Raw genomic sequence first — 24,760 nt, 5'->3', positions numbered from 1 at the left:
TCAGGCAAGAGGTGAAGCAGCAGTCAGAGGCAGGAAGTGACATATTAACCCTGCTGCGTAGATCCCGTGATGTTGTTTACAGCACCTCGACACCGGCGTCAGCTTTTATCACCACAAACTCTCTTGACATCTTCGTCTTCTACATGTACTGAATGACGCTGCTTTTTCACCGGTAGATATTTGTTTTCTTTTTTTCATTTTTGGGCCTGTCCCAAAAATTACTCGTGGCAACACTGGTATTTTGTGTTACCAAACCTTTTTCCAAAAGTAACTTTTTTGAGTAGGCCTGAGAGAAAGTTAGATGCAGGAGGATTTTGCAACATGATTAATCATTTTAGTTCTATTTTTCAGCAGTATTAAGACTCATGCAGTATAAGTATGCAGGTTTGCCAAGGGGAGTTTTAATTGAGTTGGCTCAATGCTGTCAGGCTCTACACTGCATCAAAGATGTCTGAACAGTCATTGTTTACAGTCAATGCAAAGAACTGTTTAGGCCCAAACTGAGTTATACAGCAAAACTCATGCATCCATAATTGAATAACATAAAAAAATAAATAAATACACTTGATGTGTGGTAGAACCAATTGAGGTATGACTAAATACTCAAAAGAGCACGGGTAATACACTGTGGACTCATGCACATGCAAACGGAGTGAGAAGGACTGTGGATTTAAAATCACAGTTGGCAACAAATTCTGCAATGTAAACACATTAAATATGCATTACAATGAAAGCATTGTAAGACAGTGAGACGCAGTGAGAAATGGATGATGGGGCAAAAATATGGAGCAAGCGTGGAGAGCCTGAGAAAAGAGAAAGATTGCGGAAGGGGGCTTGTGAGATAGATGATCATGAGAAAAACTAGAAAATGAAAAGCAAGCAGGAGGGCGTGATTAGAAACGAGAATCCCATCTTCTGTGGGAAAGTTATAAATAAGGATTTAGGAGATGGAAGAGTGGCAGAAGAGCTGAAAGGCAGCCAGAGCAATGACAAAAAGAGGGGTGTATGATAGACATGGAGAAGCGAAATGAGGTGCAGTGTAAGCAATGCATCAGTTAAAGAGAACAAGAGTGCAAGAGAGTCGGAAACAGAAATAACGAGAAGACTGACAATGCATGTGTTCATGAAGCAGGCATGAAAATGTACTCACAAGTTTGGAAAGAGGGATTATGGAGTGAGTGAAGTGTGAGACGAGAACAACGGCACGAGGATATCTGTAAAAACAACAGGTGAACAGATTGCCATATGTGGGGAAATGACACAGGGAGGTATAGCTGATGGAATAATCAAGAGTAACGGGGAGAGATATATCGAATGACATAGAAAAACACTGACAGGGAGGAAAATGGAAAGGCTGATAAAAGAAATTCAGTGTCTCTTTATATCTGAATTATAGCTAATCATCATTCCTGCTTTGCGTCTTATTGTGAGAGGATGGAGAACATCAAGTATCAAATTACGGCCTTTCTATTTTTAGCAGGCTCATGAGACTGCATGCAATTTCATTTGTTTGTATATATTTGGCAGACTCGCTTTGCGGGACGATACACAGGGAAATTCAAGAAATTCATGTGGCAGCACTGAGTATTTTTAATCCAGAGATATATCATCCCTTGATACAAATGTTTGGTTGAGGGTATTGGGAGTATCAAGTAAGAAGCGAGATGAAGGGGTTGCACACTTATCTTCAGCTGTAAAGAAGCTCAGTGCTATTGATTCGTCAGGCAGTCAAACTGGGCAGGCTAATACACTGCTGCCCACTGGCAAACATGAAAATCCCACCATGAGTTTAGAACAGTGTCCGCAGTGTTTAAAAGTAATTATTGTACCACGTTTAGCTGCCTGTGACAGAATTTGATCCTAAATGACTGTTGATATTTTGAGTTTTATTATTTGATACAAAAAAGGGTATAAAACAACTTCCTCCGAAGTACATATATATTTAAATAAATTCAAAGTTCGGACTAAGTTTATGTATCAGTTGATTTAACCCAGTCTGATTTTACAAATGTTTGTGTGTGTGTGTGTGTCAGCGTGCGAGAGAGAGAGGAGAGCAGGCGCAGTCAGGATGAGCTGAGTCTCTCTGTGTGTGTGTATGTGTGTGTGTGTGAAAGAGAGAGAGTGAAGTGAGTGTGTGTGCGCGAGTCCCCAATGTGAATCTCCCATATTTTAAAAGCCGCTGTTCCTTCTATCAACAGTTCTGGGACTATCGTACAGAAGCTACGTAATTTGGTTATAGTAATCAACTAGCTTATAGTGATCAATTTGGCTCGGACAAGCTTGATCACTATAAGCGGTTTCCACTGTATAAATATAGCACACTGTTGCTATTAGGTGGATGACGTAGACATTATGCAACCTTGACCTCAAAAATGCAGTTTACCATTGTATAACAGTGTCACTCGACATCAATAATACAATATACACAATATAACCTGTCACAATCACAACGTTAAAAAGGTAGTGGTGAGGAAAGAGTCCCCAATGTGTCTGTGGAAAATGCCAGCTCACTATACACCCACACAATGACAGAGTCTATTACGAGCTGACAGCCTTGAGCAATTGAGTCCAACTGCTGAGCGCTGCCATGATCAACTGCTCAGACGCCACTCGCTGTCTTGTAAAGTTGTTATTTGTTTCGTTTTTTTGAAGGAGTTGTTGGGGTCTACTTAGTTTTTTTTGTCTGGAAAAAAGAAACACAGGCATTAAACTCCTAGATTAAGTGTCTCTGGGAGTGATAAAGTCATCCTGGTTTCCCACTTCTTGACATTTAACTTTTCTTCAGTGACACCATCATTGTATTCACTTGAATTCATTGCTGTCTTAACTCTGTCTTCCAGGTGACCTGTTTCCATTGGAGGATAATGGAACGGCTGTGGTTGTCTTTGCTGTTGCTGGCAGCAGCATGCAGGGGACAGCCGTGTCCGAAACGCTGTATGTGCCAGAGCCTTTCTCCGTCGCTCGCTATCCTCTGCTCCAAGACAGGCCTGCTGTTCGTTCCTGCAGCCATTGACCGACGCACCGTGGAGCTACGGCTTCAAGAGAACTTCATCACAGGTATAATGTACCAACCGGCCTGTCCAGTATTACATTCACTTTAACATAAACCTGAAATTCAAACAATGCATCAGAGTTCAGTGTGTAGAGTGTTGATCCATGCATTCATGAACTGCTCCATTTATTTCACCCTCTTTTGTCCTAATCAATCATTTAATGAGAATGCTTGGATTTGTTGCTTATATGGGGAAAAAAACACTGGTTGCAACAATGGGAGCATATTTACCTTATCTCAGAACAATTGCGCGCAACGGAACACTTTGTTCACAGTGAATACAAATGTTGGTTGAAGTCACAACTCTTTTTCTGTTGGTTTCCACGTGACTGATATTTCTCACGAGTCTGGGTATTTCAACTTTCACACCTCAGACAAGCAAGTCTCATTAATGATTCATCTTCTCCCTATATCAAAGAATTCGATTTTTTTTTTACTTCGAGACATACTTATTTTTAAGAACTGAAGTGCTGCTTTATCCTTTTATTTTAATCTGAAGTTCCATTTGCTCCCACCACGGCAGCCACCTAATCTTCCCAGGCTTGATTTAAAATAAATTATATTCTGTGTTTCAACAAAACAAAAGACACAAGTTAAAAAGAAAAGAACACTTTCATATGGCCCAGAAAGATATTGTGATGCACCTTTAACAACATCACACAGCCATAGTTATTTAAGTCACATTGTTCATGTCCAATTTCAAAGATTCTGCAACCGTTTGGGCGATACCGGAATCTCTAAGCTGTATACTGACGTTTCCTAGAGTTTGTTGGCAAAACATTTTTTTTACAAGACTAAAAGAAAACACAATGGTTTCCACAAATGGTTAACTTGACAAATGTGATAATAATGTGTTCAGCAATATCAAGTAAAGGAAGATCTCTTACTCATCTGATTGTACCTATTCTTTTCCTTTTCATGACAAAACTATATATAAATAAAAAATATATGGAAAAGCACCAGAACCATACAAATATGTGTCGTCATTAATGTGAAAGCATATCTATCTGACTTGTCTTTCCACCTCAATACTTTACCTTTCTAATATATCTACTCAATTAAGACATTGCTGATGGAATCTTTCTTTGTGTTTATCCTGCATACTCCCAGCTGTCCGAAGAAAGGATTTTGCCAACATGACCAGCCTGCTACACCTAACCCTGTCCAGAAACACCATCAGTCAGATCCTCCCTTCAGCATTCAGTGACCTGCGGAGACTCAGAGCACTCCACCTAGACTCGAATAGAATAACTGTGATCAAGGTAAGATTAATGGCTGAATGGCCAACTGGATTGATGATGCTGAATGGGAATGACGAATACTGTGGATCAATGGGCTGTTAAACAGAAACTGAGCCATATAAAAAAGTTTACAGTCAAATGGATGGATACACACAACTGAATGATAGAGCTACAATGCAGAAAGATAGAGTGGATAGATAAATAGAAATACAGTACATGTGCATATCTGCAATACCTTCACAGCTCACTGAATGTTCACTGCATATTCACTTTTTGTATCAACCAGGATGAGCATTTCAAAGGCCTGACCAACCTTCGTCACCTAATCCTGGCCAACAACCAGCTCCACTCCATATCTCCCCATGCCTTTGATGACTTCCTGTCCACATTGGAGGATCTAGACCTCAGCTACAACAACCTTGCCCAGGTGCCATGGGACACGATTGGGCGCCTCACCAATGTCAATACCCTAAATATGGATCATAACCTCATAGAAAACGTTCCCCAAGGGGTATTCACCAACCTACACAAACTGGCCAGGTAAATGGATATATATGCATTTGTCTGTAGAGTTACACAATCTGAAGGGATCTTAATAATTAAATACTGTATATTATATTTAATTGATCATTCAAATATCCTTAATTGGCCAATGTATCATCTAATAATATGATCTAATAATTATCTCTTTCCCACTCTCTCCTGATGTTCTCCCAAAACCCTGTCCATCCACAGGCTAGACATGACATCCAATAAATTGAAGAAAATTCCCCCTGATCCATTATTCCTGAGAATCCCAGTTTATGCCAAGTCCAGAGGCTCCCCTCTCACCTCCCTGGTGTTGAGTTTTGGTGGTAACCCCCTTCACTGTAACTGTGAACTCCTGTGGCTGAGGAGACTAACCAGAGAAGATGACCTCGAGACATGCGCCTCTCCCTCTGACCTCAGTGCCAAATATTTCTGGACAATACCTGAAGAGGTGAGGTTTGACACTAATATGCCTTATAACCTTGGATATGAGACAGACCTTTAATTTATAATACAGCTCAGATAAGTATGCAGATTTGAAAAAAATTACCTGATCTGTTTTGTCCTTTAGGAGTTTATTTGTGACCCACCAGTTCTAACACGCAAGTCACCTCATACTGTGGCAATGGAGGGCCAGCATGCCAGTCTGAAGTGCAAAGCGAATGGTGACCCAGAGCCTGAAGTCCACTGGATCAGCCCTGAAGGGCGACTTATATCTAATGGCTCAAGGTATCACCCTTATTCCAGTGTTTTTGAATTTAAGGTACAGTGTTAATTTAGCAAATATGACATATCCAGTGAGAACACTAGTCCACATTCAATGATGTCAGAAACCTGGGAAACCAGTTAGCAGGTGAGAAAGGGGGTGGTTTAAATATTCTGATGTATTTCTCAAGCTCATTGCCATCAGCCAATGTTAAACCCAAGTCAGAAACACAGTGTGCCTCACATCATTTCTGGCTTGGCTGTAGGAACAGGACGTAGGCACATGACTTGCGTGGGCCAACTCTGAAACAGGATTAGAAGGTAGCAGTTGAGGTCGGAATTAAAATCTCCACCATTAGACCTTCTTCACATTTTTATCAGGTAACCTAGTTGGCACACTTGTCAGACGTGGGTTTAGAGTTATGGTTTACATAACAGTGGTTTCAAATCATTGATAACATTGCCCTCCACTCAGTGCACTGCAATCCGATAGTGCTTGACTACATGAAAGTACATGCATAAATGAACCAAAGATGCATTGGGGACATTGTGTTTTGATCAGCCAAACTTCAGAGGTGGGCGGGGATGAACTGTAACCACATCCGACACAAGAATAAATGCATTTACGTTGTCTGTTCACATATGACTATCACAAGAAATACATAACCGTGCACTACAAATGTACATTGGCTAATAAACACTCAAATCTGCCCTATCCTCGGTCCTCAACTATGGACTGAAATATAAGACACTTGTGGATGGAGTGAGGACGAGAACAACCAAAAATAAAGTACACACAATAACACAGCTTCACAGAAGTCTACCATCTATTTCTATTCTTCTTTTGTTGTTTTTGGACCTGAGTAAATGAGAGGAGGATGTGACATAAGCTGCATATTCACACAAGAAACCTTATGGCCTTATGGGTTAATATATGGCTCCAAAGCAATGTTGGATTCTTTGGCAAGTACCATTTTTCTGGTAAAGCCTAAAGTTGTGGGGATAAAGCTGCAAAACAGTCAGCAACATACATCATCAGACTGGCAGCCATTTTATTGATTCTAGAAAAGAGTCATAATGAAGGATGGTGGTAGATGTAAATGAGTTGAATGGGAGAACACTGATTTGCAACTGTATGGATGACAAACGAGGACATCTTCTGTGACTGGATGGTTAGGACTAGAGGGGGGTTGCCTCTTAAATTACACATGTAAATGTGTTTTGCTTTTTTATTTGCTTAAATTAATGGGGATTGCACTATAGTAGTGGAAAGTTTGGCCTGTTTATCCAAGCTGGAGTCACCTCAGTTATTTTTGTTAAAGTTATTGAATTAATTGACTTAGATATATCTCATTTTCCATTCGTTTCAGGACGTTAGTTTTCCCAAATGGAAGCCTGGATATCAATGTGACAACCCTAAAGGATTCAGGAAACTTTACCTGCATCGCCTCAAACGCAGCAGGCGAGTCCACAGGAAGGGTGGAACTAGTTGTCACAGCCATGCCTCATCTCGCCAACAGCACAAGCCGCAGCCGGGACCCATCCTCTGAACCCGCCCCCTCTGATATTCTAACCTCCTCTAAGGTTGCACTGCCTAACAACGAGACAAGGGCGGCAGACCGGAGGGTCTCATTGGTGGAGCTGACAGGAAACTCTGCCCTCATTAGATGGAGCAGTCAGACGCCTACATCTGGAGTCAGGATGTTCCAGGTCCAGTACAACAGCTCTGGGGATGACGCACTGGTGTATAGGTATGTCCATCTCCACCGCAATTCATTATTCTGTGTATTAATTATCTTGAATTCAATACAAATGTTTAAGCCATATTATTAAAAAGCAGAGGATGCATTTGTGTGTGTAATCAGCAGACATCAGCCTTGGCTATGAGGATGAGAGCAGATGATAGATGATACAAGAGGAGATTAGCCAGTCATCGTAAAAGTCTAATCAACTGAAATGATAAAGACATCTGTACTGGAGCAGAGCCATTGTTGGGTTCCCTGAATGCAGGGGAGGCCTGGGCCAAATGTGAGGAGTGTAGCTCTGTAACACGTTTTAATGCTTGTCTGTCAGTTGGCTTCTTTGCTGCATTGCTGTGCCGGTTTGTTGTGTGAGTTTGTTGCTGGTCATTACACTTTGGTTCTAGTGTGGTATTTTTATTTGTGGTAAGGATTTAATTATCTTGGCAACGTCATTATTTTGTCAGATTCGACTCTGATTGACATTTGGTCTCAAAATGTTTGAATGTTTAATGGTAAAAATCATATTTTACCATCTTTCTGAAACAAACAGGTAAGTTTCTGATTTGTATGCACAACATCCTACTGCACACTCATACTGTTATCCTTAATCCAGATAAAGTGTGAATGGACGCCCAAAGAATTTCAATGGATAGAAAGAGCAGTTCAAGGTATTATGGTAATTCTTTTTGATACTTCTGTGATTGCAGCCATTGAATTTTAATGTTAGCATTGGAACGAGCCTCATCTGATATGCAGAAGTTGAATAGGAGGAAAGGTCACTATAAGTTGAATTATGTTAATCATAAAACTTTGTTCAAGTTGTCATTTGCAGTTAAGGAATGTGGACCTGTGCATAGGAATTAAGATCGGTCACCAAATTAGTGCTTTCAACAGATATTGACGAATCAGTTTCCTTCATGTGTCAGCACAACGTTAATTTTCCATAATAAAAGCAGCAAAGTATGTAATGGCAGACTTTTGCAGGTTTATCTTTCCATCAATCATTATCTTCCGAGTATACAGTATATGAACATGAGAGGGCGACTCGGGTCACATTTTTCTTTCTGAACCTATTTTAACCTGAGAAAAAACTTACAGAGCCCGTCAGCCTGTCTCTGACATTCATGGTTGCTTGTTTTACACAATTACAGACAAGTGCAGTGTAAAAAAATCAGCTCAGCCAACATGAGCGACCTGACAAGAACCGTAATATCTTTTGAAAATGACCCATTGGGTGCCAAAGGGCTCGGGCTTGGAATCTACACAAATAAAATGTGATTTAAAGCTAAAGTATTAGCTTGAGTGTTATGGCTACCTTCCTCCGACCTGTTCCATTATATTGAAATTAGATTTTGAATACAATTAATCCCTATTTCTATTATTTACTTGTTGGGTTAGAATATGACATATCTGTCATGCCTTCACTATTTTAAGCTATGATTGGGTGTGTAAAGCAAACTTTTATTGAATATTATTTGAAGCCATTTTGTTTGATGACTAGGTTTCTCTTCATGTCAGTGTGGGAGATTACTCTCTGTATTCTTTCTCACCCCCCCTATTGCCTCTTCTTATGACTGTTACAGCTAATGTAACAGGAGCTGTGCTGGCGTTGTGAGAGAAAGAAACGCGGTTAAACTACCACAGCGCACTTTAAGTTCTCTTCTAAATCTGTGTGCTCTTGGGGAATCATCCACATTCTCACTCTCTTTGCAAAAACCAAAGCACTGGCAACATCATTGCCCAAATCCCTCGGCAAGCCTGGCAAAACTCTGTTTATTTGCAGGTGTGTGAGGAGTTTCATACGTTGTGGAGTTGTCATGGCAACAGGTTGGGGAAAATCTCCCAGATCTAGTTATGAGTGACAGGTAACTTAAATACTATCAAAGATGAGTACTGCTGACTATTCCTTGGTTTCACCTTTTTTAAACCATTGATTAACAGTTGACATTCTCTCTTTGGGGAAAACTGAAATCGTCGAGGAGAAAAACCCATTGATAGAATATGTCAAATAAATTCAGCTGACAGGAGAATCAGACAACTGATCTTAATTTGTGCAAATCTAGTGAGAGGTGATGCTATTTCTAAGCTAAAGACAGAACAGAACACTTTGTATTTAGACAGTTCAGATAACGATGGGGGATAAGTGGCTTCTTGCAATTCTGAGCATGGCAACTGTTGCTCTGCATAGCAACCTCCCATCTGCCCCTGCCTGTTCAAGGTTGGGTGTAGTTATAGTGGGCACAGTGGCTATGCAGGTCCAAACACTTGCTAAGTGTAGGGGTGTAAGTTTGTGTCTAAAAAATGGTCATAATCAACTAGGACTGAGATCCTAGTTATTCCATCTTTAGGTTTTAAGACCAAATAGACGATAAAAGCTATAATTAATTAGTTATAATAGAAGGATTGATTATTTCACTGCAGTCACTGGCAAACATAAAGAAAGGCGTCATTTAAGATAAGATGTCCTGTGGTACAATGTTGAATAAGATAAATCTACACAGACATGTCTCTTCTCATGTGGATTCCTCTTTGTCTCTTCCCACCTCGCATGTCCATCCTTGATTATTTAATTTCCTCCACTTTCTTGTATCTTTTACCCACACCATATGTGGGTAATAAAAGATGTGTCATTGCTTTTTAAAGCATGTGTTTCAGGAGAGAGACAACCAGTGATTTTTAGTGTCAATGTTCTGACAGATTTATTGAAGGAAGGCAATAATTACTGGATTGCAATGGATTTGCTTTTCTTTTTCTGGGGGTTTAAAATTTCCCCTTAAGCTACATCACATTGTGTAAAGAGAAGCTGTCAAACTGGGAGCCAAGAGTGACTGACAAATAAGGAGGACCTAATATTTAATTTCTTTAAGTGGTATTTGATTTTTGATTTTTTTTTGTTGAGTAGGTTGTTTAACTATTAAAAAGTGTGTTTATATATCTGACATCTTAGCTCTGAGTCAGACTTACCATCACAATCTAAACCCAACAACCCAAAGGATGTGGCCAGCTCAACATTTCTGCACAGTCAGCAGAATCTGACTCAGACACTTAACTGTGTCTCAGTTTCCCTCTGTGGTCACTTGTGCTGTTTTATTTAGTTCCTTTCATGTACAGTAAGTAGGTAATTGTTAGTAACCAACATGGGTCATATGCAGAGCGCATTGATGAGCAAAATATTCTGTCTCATTTTGACTGCTATTTAAATGCAATGAGGTATTTTCTGAATTTGTTCAGATAAACACTCACAGGCTACCACCTCCAGAGAGGAATTATTTGTAAAGTAAATCCAATCAGTCTAATTTCCGAAGCCTTGACTTCCTGAGTTAACTGATTCCCATCCTCTACTCAAAAAGTCTGTGTTTGTGTGCATGTGTGTGTTTTATATTCATTCTGTGGAAATTACTTGGTTTGCCTTGTCAACACTTATTTTAATTTTAAGCTTTTTAATCCACCAAATGTCTATCATAAATCTCTCTCTAGTGCTAAAAGCTTTCCAGGGACTGGGACATGTTTGTCTCATGTTCCATATCAGTGTGATGGTTTATGGGAGAGAGGAGAGGGGAGTCATTGGGTTAATAAAGAAGTCTTTAATGGCTCTCAGAATTCGTTCAGACCTGGTATTAATATCCATCCTGAGTGATCCAATCACAAGTGGTGTGCACTAAATTCAGGTTAGAATGCATTTAAATGAGTCATCGATGTGTCCTGTGATCTGATCACTCAGACCACATTCGGAGGTGGTCAGGTTCGCATGTGTCTACATTCTTTTCGCTGTCGCATCCTAATCAGCTGACGTCCTCTGACCCACTGCAGATTATTATAAATCAAACATATTTTTAGCTTCTTAGAGCCCATACGTTGATTTGTTTGTGGCCACAATAGCAACATTACCACATAATGATTGATCCTTTTCTTAAATTAGTCAAATCTTTCTTCATGGCTGCACGCATTCATTCATTCAGTCCCTGCTGATTCTGCTCGCCCTATTCTCTCTCGCTCTCTCACTTGTGCCGACACACATACGTAAACAATCGTCATCGGACACATCTGTAAACTTAGACCGGGTAAAAAAAACATCATTCGGTTTTCGCAAACACAAAAGACGTACATGTATATTTGTGTGAATAGCAGGGAAGTGAGATCTGATCAAAAATGGTCCAAGGAGACACATTCGGGACACATTTATATACCAGGTGTGAACAGGTGAACTTAGCGCTGACCACTTGATGATTGGATCTCCCTGGTCTGAACTGGGCCTGAAGCCAAGCATGTCGACTAGAGCAACTTGCCACTCGTGTGACTGCTGCTTCATAGTGTATAGTTACACAGAAACAAAATAAATGAGTAGCAACATGCTTACTTACTTCTTCCATTAAGATATATTTACACAGTGTCTGCCTCCGGACGTAGGTGCTCTCTCTATAAAGCATGTACTTTGATCCTGGTGTGGGAGCATGACTGTCTTTGAAGATGCAGTTAGAGCACATTAAACTTCTATCATCGATGCAAAGCATCACGATACATGCATTAGAAAAACATATGAAAGGCTCCTGCAAAGAAGCTTCTAGCTTCTATTCCAAATTCAAACCACTTCGTCTGGTTTTCTGCCTGTATGTGTGCGTGGGATAAGATTTTTGAGTTGTGTGTATGCGTGCTTAATTTGACAAATAATAATTTAAAGATTTTTATATTCCTCACAATATGCCCACCACGCAAGGGCAGAGTTTTCCACTCAGAAACACACATGCACACACACACAAAATACAGACAACAACCCAGACATGAGCCCAAGCGCCGGTGTCCGAATGCCTGCCACACACTCAAGGATTGTCAAATCCTAAGTGATTTAACCGATTTTCAACCTTTGAATTCAAGCTTTTAATCAAGCTTTGAATTGTGAGAACGTACACGCTAGACAATCCAGTCGTTACGCAGAAACACACACTTGGTTTTTAAACAAACGATTTCTGAGTGACTTTCTGGGAGCTTGAGGAATCACAAATACTAGCATGATCAAACGTGACGTGATTCAACGCTGTACGCAGTTTCATTTCTCAAGACAAATATGCAACATCAAATATGACACATCCTGGTCAGCTCGCTTTAATTGGCTTTTGCAGGTTTTAGCTTTATCCGATGCCTGTTCCTTTCATACTACACAAGACCTCCCGATTCAAAATGGCGAAAGGTTTCGATTCAGTTGGCAACGCCCCTGCTTGCTTGGAAGGGTGAGTCACAAGCAAAACTGGCTTGAATATCCTTTAATGTGGAGCGGACATTACTCTTTGTCTCTCTGAAGAGGTGGAGCAACCTTTTCTGTATTGTCCATGTCAGTAGTTCTTTTGATAATGGACTTACAGACACATAAAAACTGCACAAAATAGCAGACTCAGGATACAGTGACTGGAAACGTGCATTAATAACTGTAAACTCCACTCTCATTCCTGTTAAGCAAGCCCTTACTTAGATGATGGTGTGCACATTAGGCGACATTAGCAAGGGTAAATGCACTCTCTATACCTCATCATTACATGGATGATGACAAGCTTTCACACTTTTGTCTTATAATTTCTTAATCACACCTGCTGTGGTTCTGATAGTCACTTGTTTTTCCACAAAGATTAGTAAAACGATAAGTATCTTGTATTTTTTTAATCCTGTGCAATGTCATCCATTTTCTTTTGAAGGATTTTAGCAAGCGTGGTACATTCTTTATGGAATTCTAAAAGCCATTAGAGTACTTGGTGTGACATTAATAGTGGATTGTCAAGCATCATTAAACTGAAATATGAATGAACTCAAGTCAGTGCACAAGGCGTGTGTGTGTGTGTGTGTGTGTTAAATGGGAGTTAGGGGTTAATAGCTTTGTAGCAGGTGGTGGAAGCATCTGGAACAAAGCTGGGTGGGCTGAGGTGTGCCTCCATGTGGATGACTATGTGTACAGTGGGATGGAGAGAGAGAGAGAGAGAGAGAGAGAGAGAGAGAGGTGTGTGTGTAGGTGGGTGTATAAAACTCACATATATTGGTAATGTGCATCCGTTTTTTTCATGACTCAATTTGCCCTCCTTTCTTCAGTTGGACAAGTCAAGTGTTTGGAGTTGAGTAATACTGAAATAACAAGAAATAAGCTTCGACTTCACCTGAAAATGTTTCCTCATGATCAATAGAGGCTCCATCCTATAAAACTGCTTATTGCTGGTGCACAGTTCAGCAAGTAACAACTCTACTAATATCAAATGCAATCCCTTTTTTCTAATGTAGCGTTTTAATTATTTTTCTTGGTTAATTAGGCATTATAGCCAAATTAACTTACTATCAAGTTCCGAGGCACCATTTGTCAATTTAAAATTACTCCAACTGGTAAATCAGTGCATTCAAAGCAGAAAAAGAGGAGAGAAAATCAAGGGAAGAGTCTGTGGTAAATTGAGTGATATGGATAATGAGTTACTCTTAAGCAGCCCTGTTGCGCCCTAAATTAAAATTGAATGAGTGAGCCATAGAAAATCTGACCTTGGAATGGAAAATAATGCATTTAAGGGCTGTAAAAAACAGACACATATACAAATATGGCAAATATGGCTCATATCAGCCAACCCATAAATCAGGTTGAGTTTCATAATATGCATTTTAACCTGAAACTGTTAATACCATTGTTCAGGTCAGGCTTGTGGAGTCCTCCAATGGAATCAAAATGAAAAAAGTAAAAAGTAAATAAAAAATGTCTCTATTAATCACGGGGTGATCCGACAGTCGCACCTTTATTTATATTTCCTACACTTTATTTCAAATATTATTACTGCTACTGCCACTATAAACAGTGGACTTACAGCGGGATATTACACCTGTGGTCAATTCCATGAACAATAATGAAATTCACATTTAATGTGGTAAAAAACCAAACAGGCTTTATGTGATATTCCTAATCCACTTTTTGGTCTCATATACAATATCACCAAACCAATATTTCTGTCCAATCACAATCTACTCACATTCATGATCATGAACACGTCTCCATATCCAATCCAATATCCAATGAGCAATCAGTTTGCTATCGGCCATTGTCATTTAATTGAGTGATTCAGTGTATATGTACTAATGAGCTTAGAGAGCCTAATGACAAATGACTGTCCGTCCCCGCACGCACGCGCGCACGCACACGCACACGCACGCACGCACACACACACACACACCCTTCCATCACTGGTACCAGCTGCATGAGTGTCAATTAGATGGAGAACTAATGAGTTAGATCAGAGAGGTAAAGTTCAAAGACACTGAAGACATCTATTTAGTCGTCGTCGTTCTTTCTCTTTCACGTCACAGCCTCACTCTCTCAGCAGTTTTCCTCCCTCTAACTCTGTATCACTTTCCTTTACCCAATTTCTTCCGTCTTTCTATCCCAATGTTCATTGAGCCTCTTTGGCTCATTCCTCATCTTGATTTCCTCTTATTTTGTTGTCTTTTTACATCATTTTGCTTTTCTGCACTTTTTTCCTTGTCTCCATTCTTCCTCCTTTTTGTATTCGTTACATGGAGGTTTACCCTTCCCGTTTTCCCCTCCCTCTGTCCTTCCTTCCCTCTCCTCTCCCAGTTATTTGCAGAGCTCAGCAGAATGCCGTCGGCTGTCCGACCCATAATCCCCTTGTTTGGCGCCTTGTTGCCGTTTTCATCATCGTTCCAAATCGATGTTTAATTATCCCGTGACACGCCCCCAACCCTACTACCCCAACCCCAACCCCCCCCATTCCCCGCTCTTCCCCTCGTCATGCGTTCGCTTTCCCCTTCCCGTTCCAACAGCCCCCCCCGCCACCACCACCCAGCCTTTAGATCTTCATGGCTGGAGGGTACAGTAATTAAAAAGACACATGACACGCCGTGAGAGATAGATACAGTGAAGGGACGGGAGGGGGAGAAAAAGTAGTAAATAAGACGACGGCAAAAAAGGAAGAGGGGAGAGGGTGGAAAGAAAGAGGGAGTGGGATAGATGAGGAGACAGGAGGGGGAGAGCAGAAGAGAAACTGGAGAGGATGAGGGAAAGGGAGAAGAGGGGATTTGGATGGTAAGTAGGGATAAGAGAGCTGCTAGATGGATTGCATCCTGCAACGCTCAATGAAATACGACTGAACAAACTCTTTATTAATGACCGAGCTCCCATAAGCTCAATATTCAAGCCTGGTTTATCTTTGTTTTAAGCTGCCTGGTAGGAATGAATAACACTGGTTTGAAAACTCTTGCATTAGCAGTCACTGGTGTTTTGTAGGTGCTCAGACGGAGATGTGCATAATGTTGTTGACGTGTAAAAGCAACTGTTCGACAACAAAGTGCACATGGTTGCCGAGAGTAAGAAAACAGCTCCATAAAATATTTAATTTGCACATTACGCCTGTGTGGAGTTGCCCACTTTTCACTTGCGTTTAGTCCAAACATGCAGGTCAGCTAAGTCAGAAATGCTAAATTGTTAATTTACAGTGGGGATTTGTTAATACAGCACTTTGATGGGAAAAGGGTGCATCTGTTTTTTATGTCCTGAACAGTGCTGGCTACAGACATCAGGAAACCTTTAATTTGGAAAATAATGGATGCAGCTTAATGAATCACAAAACATGTATAGGTAGGGAAAACATATATAGATAGTAAAAGCATTTTACAATACTCAACGAGCTCACTATTTTCTGAACTGTGTTATGCTGCTGAGATGAGAAAAAAACAGCCCGAGAGCATCAAAGCAAGGATCAATAGTAAACAAGACAAGTCTAAGTAATTCCAATCAGTGAGATGGAATCCAATGTATTGAATGTATTGTAGTACAATTTAGCTCAGCAGTAAGCCAGGATGAGATTAAACAAAGTATTACGCTTTTTGTCCTTGTCCTATTTGTAAGTGCTTTGCAACCAACTTGGGGAAAAGCTTGTGCATATGAAACGTATATAGATAGTTACGTTTATTTATTGTTTTATATGTCTTGCTTTTGAGCATTATGTTATTGACATTACTTTAAACTCCCCAGTTTGATGGAAATCTTATCCTGTTATCCTTCATCCACTGGGGCCTGGGTAAGGGGTTAAGGCTTAGGGTTATGTTTAGGATTAGAGGCAGGATCCAGGGAATTAGTGGCATTAACACATAAAAACTGAGTAAAAATGGCAAATAAACTTTCAAGCAACCAAATAAATAAAAAAATTACTTAACATAGAATTCTATCAAAAAAGAAAAAAGGCAAAAAAAAAGAAGGAAAGAATATAAAGGGGAACTCCAAGCAGTACTGCACATTTAATCGTCCTTAATTGAGCTTCCATCCTAAACGACCAGCTTCGCCCCACAGATTGACATTGAAAATTTGGAGGTCTTTATTTTATTCTAGTTTCTTTTTTTGAGTATAGTTGATGGGCTTTTATGGCCTTTATTTGATGGGTCAGAGAGAATGGGGGATGACGTGCAGCAAAGAGCTGCGAGAAATCGAACCTGGGCTGCTGCAGAGGTGTATAGCCTCTTTCTTAAAAGAAAGGAAAGTTAGAAATGATTCCAACCTTGAGCCTTTACCTCTTCTGCATAATAAAACTGACTCACTACTGTTTTACAAAAACCTTAGCAAGCTCTTGTTTTTAAGATCCATCAACTTGTTTCTACTAGAAACAACTCTCCTTTGGTGTGTGTGTGTGTGTGTGTGTGTGTGTGTGTGTGTGTGTGTGTGTGTGTGTGTGTGTGTGTGTGTGTGTGTGTGCATGCATGATTATACAGAACGTATGAACCCATGATTAACATGTCTGTCTGCAGGTCATGTGAAACATGAGGTATTGATGTGGAAGTGTCAGATACCACAGAATGATCTATTCCTTTCCTCAGCCCTTCTTTTTATCCCTCTCCTTGTCAGTCACTGATCACTGCATTATTCAGAACCTCATCTTATTACCCCCTTTTTTTCCGGTCTCTTCTTTTGTTTCCCTTTGAATATTATAATCCAAGATTTGATCTATAAATGAAGACACACATGTTTTCACACAGCATGCATATACATTGATCCTGTAATTATCTGGTGCTACAGGATACCCTTGTTATAAAGCTTGGAACACTGTTCCATCGATGTGCAGCAATGCCAGTTTGCAGCTATAGTCCACATTAAGCCTTTCCTCCTTTAATTTTCTCTCTTTCACTCTGATTCACTCTTTGTCCACGTCTGTCTATCACAGTTAATCCATTTGACCTCATTCAATTTCCATTGGTGTATGATTTTGATAATTGTTGTTTATTTTACTTCACAGGTTTAGAGCACATTAGAATTAGCTCTGAATAATAGACAGAGATAGTAGGAGACAAATCTGTTTATTTCAGACTTCAGATGTTAACACCAGGTCTAACCAGTGCTTTGAAAGGGTCAGTACATTTACATTTGGCAGTTATGTTTGTCAGAAATCACCTAGAAATACAGTCCACAGTCACAGCACAAGGTTTGCAGATGGCTGACAATCATGAATGTGTTTCATTTTTATTTATTTATTATAATGACTACAAATAGTGGTTCAGACATCATCAGTCCCGCGCTTTAGTCCACTGTTTGTAATGTATTTATGTAAAGTATACATGTGTTTGTAAGAGAGAGAGAGCAGAAATGTGATAATAACAAACTAAAGTGAGGGTAACTGCTATCCATGGTATGTGATAGATCATTTCCACAGGACTCCCTAAATACCCACAAGTAAAAGCCTCGAGGGCGGAATTGTCCTTTTAAATATTACAATCTAATCTCAGTAGCAATGATTGATTTGTGTGCGTGGCAGTGGGTGAACTGTTTTTAGCAGCTTCCTAATAAAAGAACAGCGAGCAATCTTGATATGAATATTTTATCAGTATTTCTACATAATTACAGCACAATATTACTGAGCACTAATCAGACATTTATAACAACTGCAGTACATAGTGATCAACGCTGCCATAGACAATAAATAGTTTCTACCAACAGCCGCATCTCAGACCAAAACAAATTCTCCATCGAAGGTTTCACAGGAAGGGAATCACCTGCACCAACATGAACATGCTCCCAGAGTGTGAACCAGAACAAAACAATACACTCAGACAACACTCAGTCATTGCTAAGGACGCCATTACTACACTTTATCTTTACATGGGAAATAGCTGTTGGCTGCTGCATTAATGAGTATTGTATATACAACCTTTAAAGTCTAATCAAAACAGCTACACCACGCAACTTTGTTGTGGTACTTCATGTTTAATTATCAACGCCTCCCGACAAAAGATTTATTCTGACCTTCTCATACCCACACACACATGCATGTCTCTCTATAGAACCTTCGCCCTGAACGTAACCATCATAACTAAATGCCTATCCCTAACCTTAACCTAATTCTAACCCTAACCCTAAAACCAAGTCTTAACCCCTCAATCAGCCCATTGAATTTGTGAGGACCAGCCAAAATGCCCTCACGTCAAAATGTCCTCACAATGATGGTATTGAACTAACATTGACCCTCATACCTGCTCTGATAATGAACGATATTTGTAAACTTACAGGATTTTTGAGATTTTTGAGCTGAATTACCTGAAATTCAATTGAAACAACTTCTGGCAGACAGATATGGCGTTCAGTGTAGTATTCTTTGATCCTCGTCTACATAAACATTATTTTTTAAGCATTTAGCTAATGCTCTTAGCCGGAGTCACTTACAGTAACTTCAAAGCGGTGCATAGATTAATTTTCATTTCACTTGTATTCATTTTTTTTCATACTAGTGAAGATGCAAAGGCAGAGAGGGGGAGAATAGGGCAGAGGGAAGAGAAGATGCAAGAAACAGGAGTTACAGGTTAGAGCTGAGGACACGTGAAAGAGAGGAGGTGGGTAGAAAGAGGGGAAGGAGGCAAGACTGACGGGGGAGTGAGGAAGGGGCAAGGAGCAAGATGAAAAGAGGAGGAGAGAGAGAGGATGGGGGAGAGAGGTAATAGAATAGATGGAAGGAGAATGAAAGATAAAAGAGAGTGGGAGGTTGGAAGGAGGAAACAGTGCCTCATTATAGGAAAGAAAGGACCCTGGCTCAGCTCCGAACAGACGACCTGCCGTCAGGGGTCCCACTGAACGCACCACACAGTCACTGAGCTGCTGAACACACAACCACCATCTCTTATTCATTCAGACTGGGAGAAGAAAGCGCTGCCCATAGACACACACACACACACACACGCCAAGAGTTATATTGAAATTTAGGAGACATATATCTGGACAGAGCGCTGCCAATGAGAAACAATCAAAAGTGAAACTATGACAGGTTGTGGAGTTTTCACTTTTCCCCCCCAGCACATGGGTTTAAATGCATCTCAGTGGTATCTGACTGTCTTGTCTTTCTGCAGGATGTGTGGTGATCTATGACTTATTCTCAGTTTAGTGTCAGTAAAATGAAAGAAAAAAAAGAGGACGTGTCTGAATATAAGTAAACAAAGTGGCTGTGATGCTCAGTGACCGAATCACAGAACTGGCTTGTTGGGTTTGGACAGATGCCCAGACAACGGGCTGTCTGGGGCTGTAACAACTTCATTGTGCCTGAAATGTGTTGTGTTGGTTTTATTTTCTTTGGAGATAACAGAATGAAAACATTTTTTGGAGGGGATCAGAATAAGGAACTTGAGGGGTTGATACTACATCGGGGTCTGAGGTAGATCCCAAAGACGTAAATGTGACCACGAGGGCCGCTTTTTTTTCATTTCTTCAAGATAATAATTTATTGTTCTTGATGAAAACAACCAGGAGAGGTATTATAGGTTGTTGCTTCCTGCAGCTGGCAGACTTCACCACCAGCACTGCCCCCAGTTGACCACATGCACCTTATAGACCTCGCTCAGGTTTTTCAACTAATTTAATTGTGCGATAATAGTTTTTCTATCCATGTAATTTCTACTTCATATATGTGCAAGTTATATAAAATGTATGTTCTGTTTAGATTGTACATTTCCCTGTGTTTATATTAAATCTTTACTTATTTATTAGTTATACTGAGTGTCTGTTTTCACTATCCCCTGCTGTGAATCAGCACATTTCCCCATAATGGGACTGTAAAGGGTGATCTTGTCTAATCTCTTAGAAGTATTTAGTCCGACTGGAATATACATAGTGACAAAACTGAAAAAAGATAGGGGTTAAATTCTTTTTTTTTTCTTTTTCCAATAGCTTGAATTTTTCTAATAAAAGTATGAAACTGCATTTTAATGCTGAGGTGGGGAAATACAAGTCATTCCTTCCTGCCCTCTATTTCAAAAATGAATTATTTATGAAGTCTACTCAGAGCTTGTAACATACAATGTTGCGAGATGTCGTCAGTCTCGTTAGAAACATCCCCAGCACCTCTAATAATACCCAAGCAGTTGAGATCTTTTACCTGTTGTGACATTCTGCCACTTTTTCGCACAAACTGTTGCACTTGTTTATAAGCAATTAACTCATTAGAACAGGGAAAAACATATAATTTGCAAGCAACAGCTTTTGGAAGTAGAAGTTTGAACTTGCTTGTTTAAAGGCAGTCACCATATACTGTGTTTAGTACAATAGTAAGATCATCATTTGTAACGGCGAGTTTATTTCGATTGTGTTGTTTCAAAGTTAAGGTTTTATGTGTCTCTCTTGTCCTGAGCTAACGGCCTCACACAGGTACTGAGCAATCACTGCTAACTGTGGAAATCAGCATCCTGTCGCTGCTAATAGGCCGATAACTCACTAGTAGTCTCGTCTAAGTGGCCAATTTGACTTTGGTATACTCTTGTGTGCTGTATATGCCTGTGTGTGTGTGTGTACATATGAAATATTGCATGTTCATGAGTGGGATCTATCATTTATTTTTGTGGTCAGTAATGCTTCTCCCTCTCCGTCACGCTCCAGCCTCGTCTCTCCGACTGCGTCTATTTGTTCTTCCTTCCTTCCTTCCTTTTCTCTCTTTGTCCTCTTCGCCTTCACTCATCAGGAAGCTGCAGTAATGACTAGCTTCAATAATCACCACACACACAGCTCTTGCGAGGTCTCACATCACACACGCTGTCATAGACACACATGCGGAAAGGTGCGAGGGCTTATTATGGGCTTCATAAACAAGGAGATGGAGAGAGCAAGAACAGAGAAGACGAGACGGTGCGCTAGACGGAAAAATACTTTGAAGTCTGCAGACTTTGCATCTGACTGTGCTCATAATTTCTTTGTGTGTGTGTGTGTGTGTGTGTTTAGGTGCATTTCTGTCAGTGTGTGCTTTGCCTATAGAGCAGCATGCCAAATAGTGCATGCTCAGGTGCCTGTTTATGTGTGAGATATGTGTTATCACATTTGCTGAAACCGCATTTGCATAAACCAAGTTAGCAGAGATTGTATGTGTGAGGGTGTAAACATGTAACCAAGCAGATCCTGTCAGTACAGAACATCATGTTTTTTTTTTTTACCGCTTGAAATGTTCAGTCAGCCGGAGCCTTCCCGTCTCCTTCGTTTTTACATCACACTCTCCGTGCACTCCAACTGTATGTCTGTGAGCTTAATCTCTCTGTGCAGCTCACCTCCTCTACGTTTTTTGTCTTTGCTGTTCTACTTAAGCATCTCTCTCTCTCTTTCCCTCTCTCTGTGTGTCTCTATCTGCCTTGTGCATACTTAGAGAAAGTTAATGCCTTTGAATTCATTATGTTTTAATACATACATAACAAATCAGGGCAAGAGTGGATTATCCTTAAAAACTCAAGTGAGAACTTCCCTCGACTTTGAGGATGGTGTTCGACTGAAACATTTTTTTGTGTTGGGTAACGGCAAAGCAGATAATTCGCGTCAATGTCAGTCACTGTGTCCCAGAATATTCAAAAGACATGTGTGTGTGTCCAGGTATTACTCATGTTTTGGGGACCTAAATATATATTTACACAGCACATTATTGGGACTTGTCCAATGGGGACAAAAAGCAATTCCCCATAACGTAAATCATTACATTTTAAGGTGAAGACATGTTTTAGGTTAGGTTAAGGTTGAGTTATGTTTAAGTTAAGGTTAGTACTAGGTTAAGGTTGAGTTAGGTTTAGGTTAACGGGTTAGGGTTAGTGGTAACTATGGTCAAGGTTAGAGTAAGTCTCAATGAAATCAATGTAAGTCAATAGAATGGCGTGCGTGCGTGCGTGCGTGCGTGCTTTTGCAGGCCACAGCTACACAGACTGCAGGATAATTGTGGCTTTAGGTTTTGCAGACTAATCTTGAGAGTGAGGACATTTAGTTTCTCAGTTTATCACAACTCGGAGTGTGTGTGCATGTATAAATAGATAGTGTGTTGTATTTTGAGTGGGTTTTCCAGGGCATCAGGTCGGGGACCTTACTCAGCACATGAGGGTGAGTGCATTCAATTAAAGTATTTGGGGAAAAAAGCTAAAGTTATGGAGTTATGCACTTTTCATTTAGCGGCAGAACTACATTAAAATGGAGGGATTTAGCGGGGCGGGATCTTCTGCTTGACAGTATTGAACTAGAAACATGTTTTTCCTGAGCCCCTAAAACCTTCAGCGTGTCTCAAGTACAACTTGTCATTGAACTCAAAGTCTATCCCAGCCCTTACAAGACTCTTAAGCCATTTACAAGCATCAGCCTCAGCCCCACTCTCTCCCCCTATGGCCCACTTAGATGGATGTAAAATTAGGCTTTAATCTGCCAGCTGAACTAAATACATGCTCCCCAGTGTCAACACTGCTCATTCCACAATATTTCATCTTCCTCTCTCTCACTCTCTTCTCCATTTGTTCCCTCTCCCCCCCCCCCTAAAGTTCAAACGCTCGCCTCTTTTCTTTCGGTCATTCAGTCTCTTCTTCTCTGTATTTCATCTATGATAGATTTTGCTAAATCTAGCCCATGTCCCCCACTGTCAACACTGCAGTTAAAATGAATTTAATCTGCTCGCTCTCGTTCTCGCGGCCTTTGTATCTGTTGCCCCCTTTCTCTCCCTTTCTCTCACTCTCTCCCTCAGCGGTTGATGGGCTGTGAGCGGTTTGCAGATCGATGGTTTTGATAAATGGGAGGAAATCTGGCTGTGGCCTCTGAAAATCTAAACTATAACAGCTGGTTAAGGAGCTGACTGGTTAAGTGTCTGTCTTTGTGTGCATGTGTCAAATTGACACAGGCAGACAGACAGGACAGGAAGCAGATAGACAGGCAGTTTAATTTGGTTCTTTAGATGTCAGCTTACAGACATTCAGTACTTATTCCCAGTGGCTACCAAAACTCCAGCAGTACAGAGTACTCTTTATTCAAATTACTGTTATTACTGTGGTTTATTGTTATATTGTGTCACAGTTGCACATTTCTACTATCCATTCCTTTCACGCTAGGAGGTGAAAACACCAAATTACAAGAGATGAGAGACGTGGTCCGAGCAATTACCTCAGAAAAAAATACCACCACCTTGCCACATTCTACCTTATTTGCATGCAACTCCCATTTTGTTGTTCTATCGTGTGCATTTCAAGGTCACAACACCAGCAACGTGCAGCACCACTGCCTCAGGGCCAGTTCCAATCATGGCATTCAATGTGGTTGCAATATATCTGTTACATTGTAGTGGGTTCATGTTTTATCTGGTTATACGATTCCAAATTTATGCAATTTGGGAGGGAGTCAGTTGCATAGTTTTAAATACAATAAGAACACAGTGAAATCTTCTCACTTCATTGCATTTCAGTGTATCTGAACAGGCACAAGCTTGCAGGGGAAAATAAATGCAGCCGACATCGAATGGTAATAAAGACAGAGACTTTTCTCTCTTTATGATCTGCGATGGAATTAGAGAGGACCATTCAAAACAAATATAATGAGCTTCTGGCGAACTGGTTTCATTACTTGGATCAAAAAATAAATAGATAAAATAGCCTGAGTTATAGAAGCAGGCTTCTGGCCAAAGAGACAAGCATGTTAACTCTGTCTGGCTTAAGCTGCATGGAAATTGGGTCAGAATATCCACTGCTCAAACTGAGGCAGCACCTGTTACACAAGTATGTTTATATAGTACCTGTCTGGACGTCAGCGCTCTGCAGCTGTCCGACACTTATTACATATTTAATACATATTTCTCATGGTCATTTTTCAATAAATATTACATTTTTAAGATTTGATATGTTTGGATTGAGTAAAAGCTCCAAGCTGAGAAGCTAATGCCCATGCATGCATAAATGTGTAGGATGTATTCATTGAATATATTTTAAACCCTCATGATGATTTAAAACTCACATCTATAAATCATTAGTGTATACAAATTTACAATGACTATTTTTCCTAAATATATATAAATATACACATATACTTAAGTCCACCACTGGAGTCAATGTGACATAAATGTAAGTAATGACTCACTAAGCCAAAGGGGAGCAAAGCAGGGCAGTTTTCAAAGTCAGCTTCTATACGTCAATCTCAATCAATCCTTGGCAGAGAATGTTCCTGGTGAGACTGTATATGACTGCAGTATACAACACAAGGGGTCTTGGTTATGCAACTA

At 40.2% G+C, this 24,760-nt stretch overlaps 1 protein-coding gene across 2 annotated transcripts in view; it reads left to right on the top strand.

Annotated features, from left to right (window-relative positions):
* The window catches only part of zgc:172282 (leucine-rich repeat and fibronectin type III domain-containing protein 1-like protein), a 166,222-nt gene that overhangs the window by 91,085 nt on the left and 50,377 nt on the right, over positions 1-24,760 (top strand). For both annotated transcript variants that reach the window (XM_034604033.1, XM_034604032.1), the window contains exons 3-8: positions 2,841-3,057; positions 4,163-4,314; positions 4,580-4,833; positions 5,029-5,272; positions 5,393-5,550; positions 6,897-7,277. In XM_034604033.1, the coding sequence (XP_034459924.1) occupies positions 2,865-3,057; positions 4,163-4,314; positions 4,580-4,833; positions 5,029-5,272; positions 5,393-5,550; positions 6,897-7,277 (1,382 nt within the window). In that variant the 5' untranslated portion in view covers positions 2,841-2,864. The remainder of the gene's footprint in view (positions 1-2,840; positions 3,058-4,162; positions 4,315-4,579; positions 4,834-5,028; positions 5,273-5,392; positions 5,551-6,896; positions 7,278-24,760) is intronic.

This window comes from Hippoglossus hippoglossus, chromosome 13 (assembly GCF_009819705.1).
Source record: "Hippoglossus hippoglossus isolate fHipHip1 chromosome 13, fHipHip1.pri, whole genome shotgun sequence".
NCBI lineage: Eukaryota > Metazoa > Chordata > Actinopteri > Pleuronectiformes > Pleuronectidae > Hippoglossus > Hippoglossus hippoglossus.
Note: the sequence above shows the minus strand (reverse complement) of the source record. Positions and strands in the feature narration are given on the sequence as shown.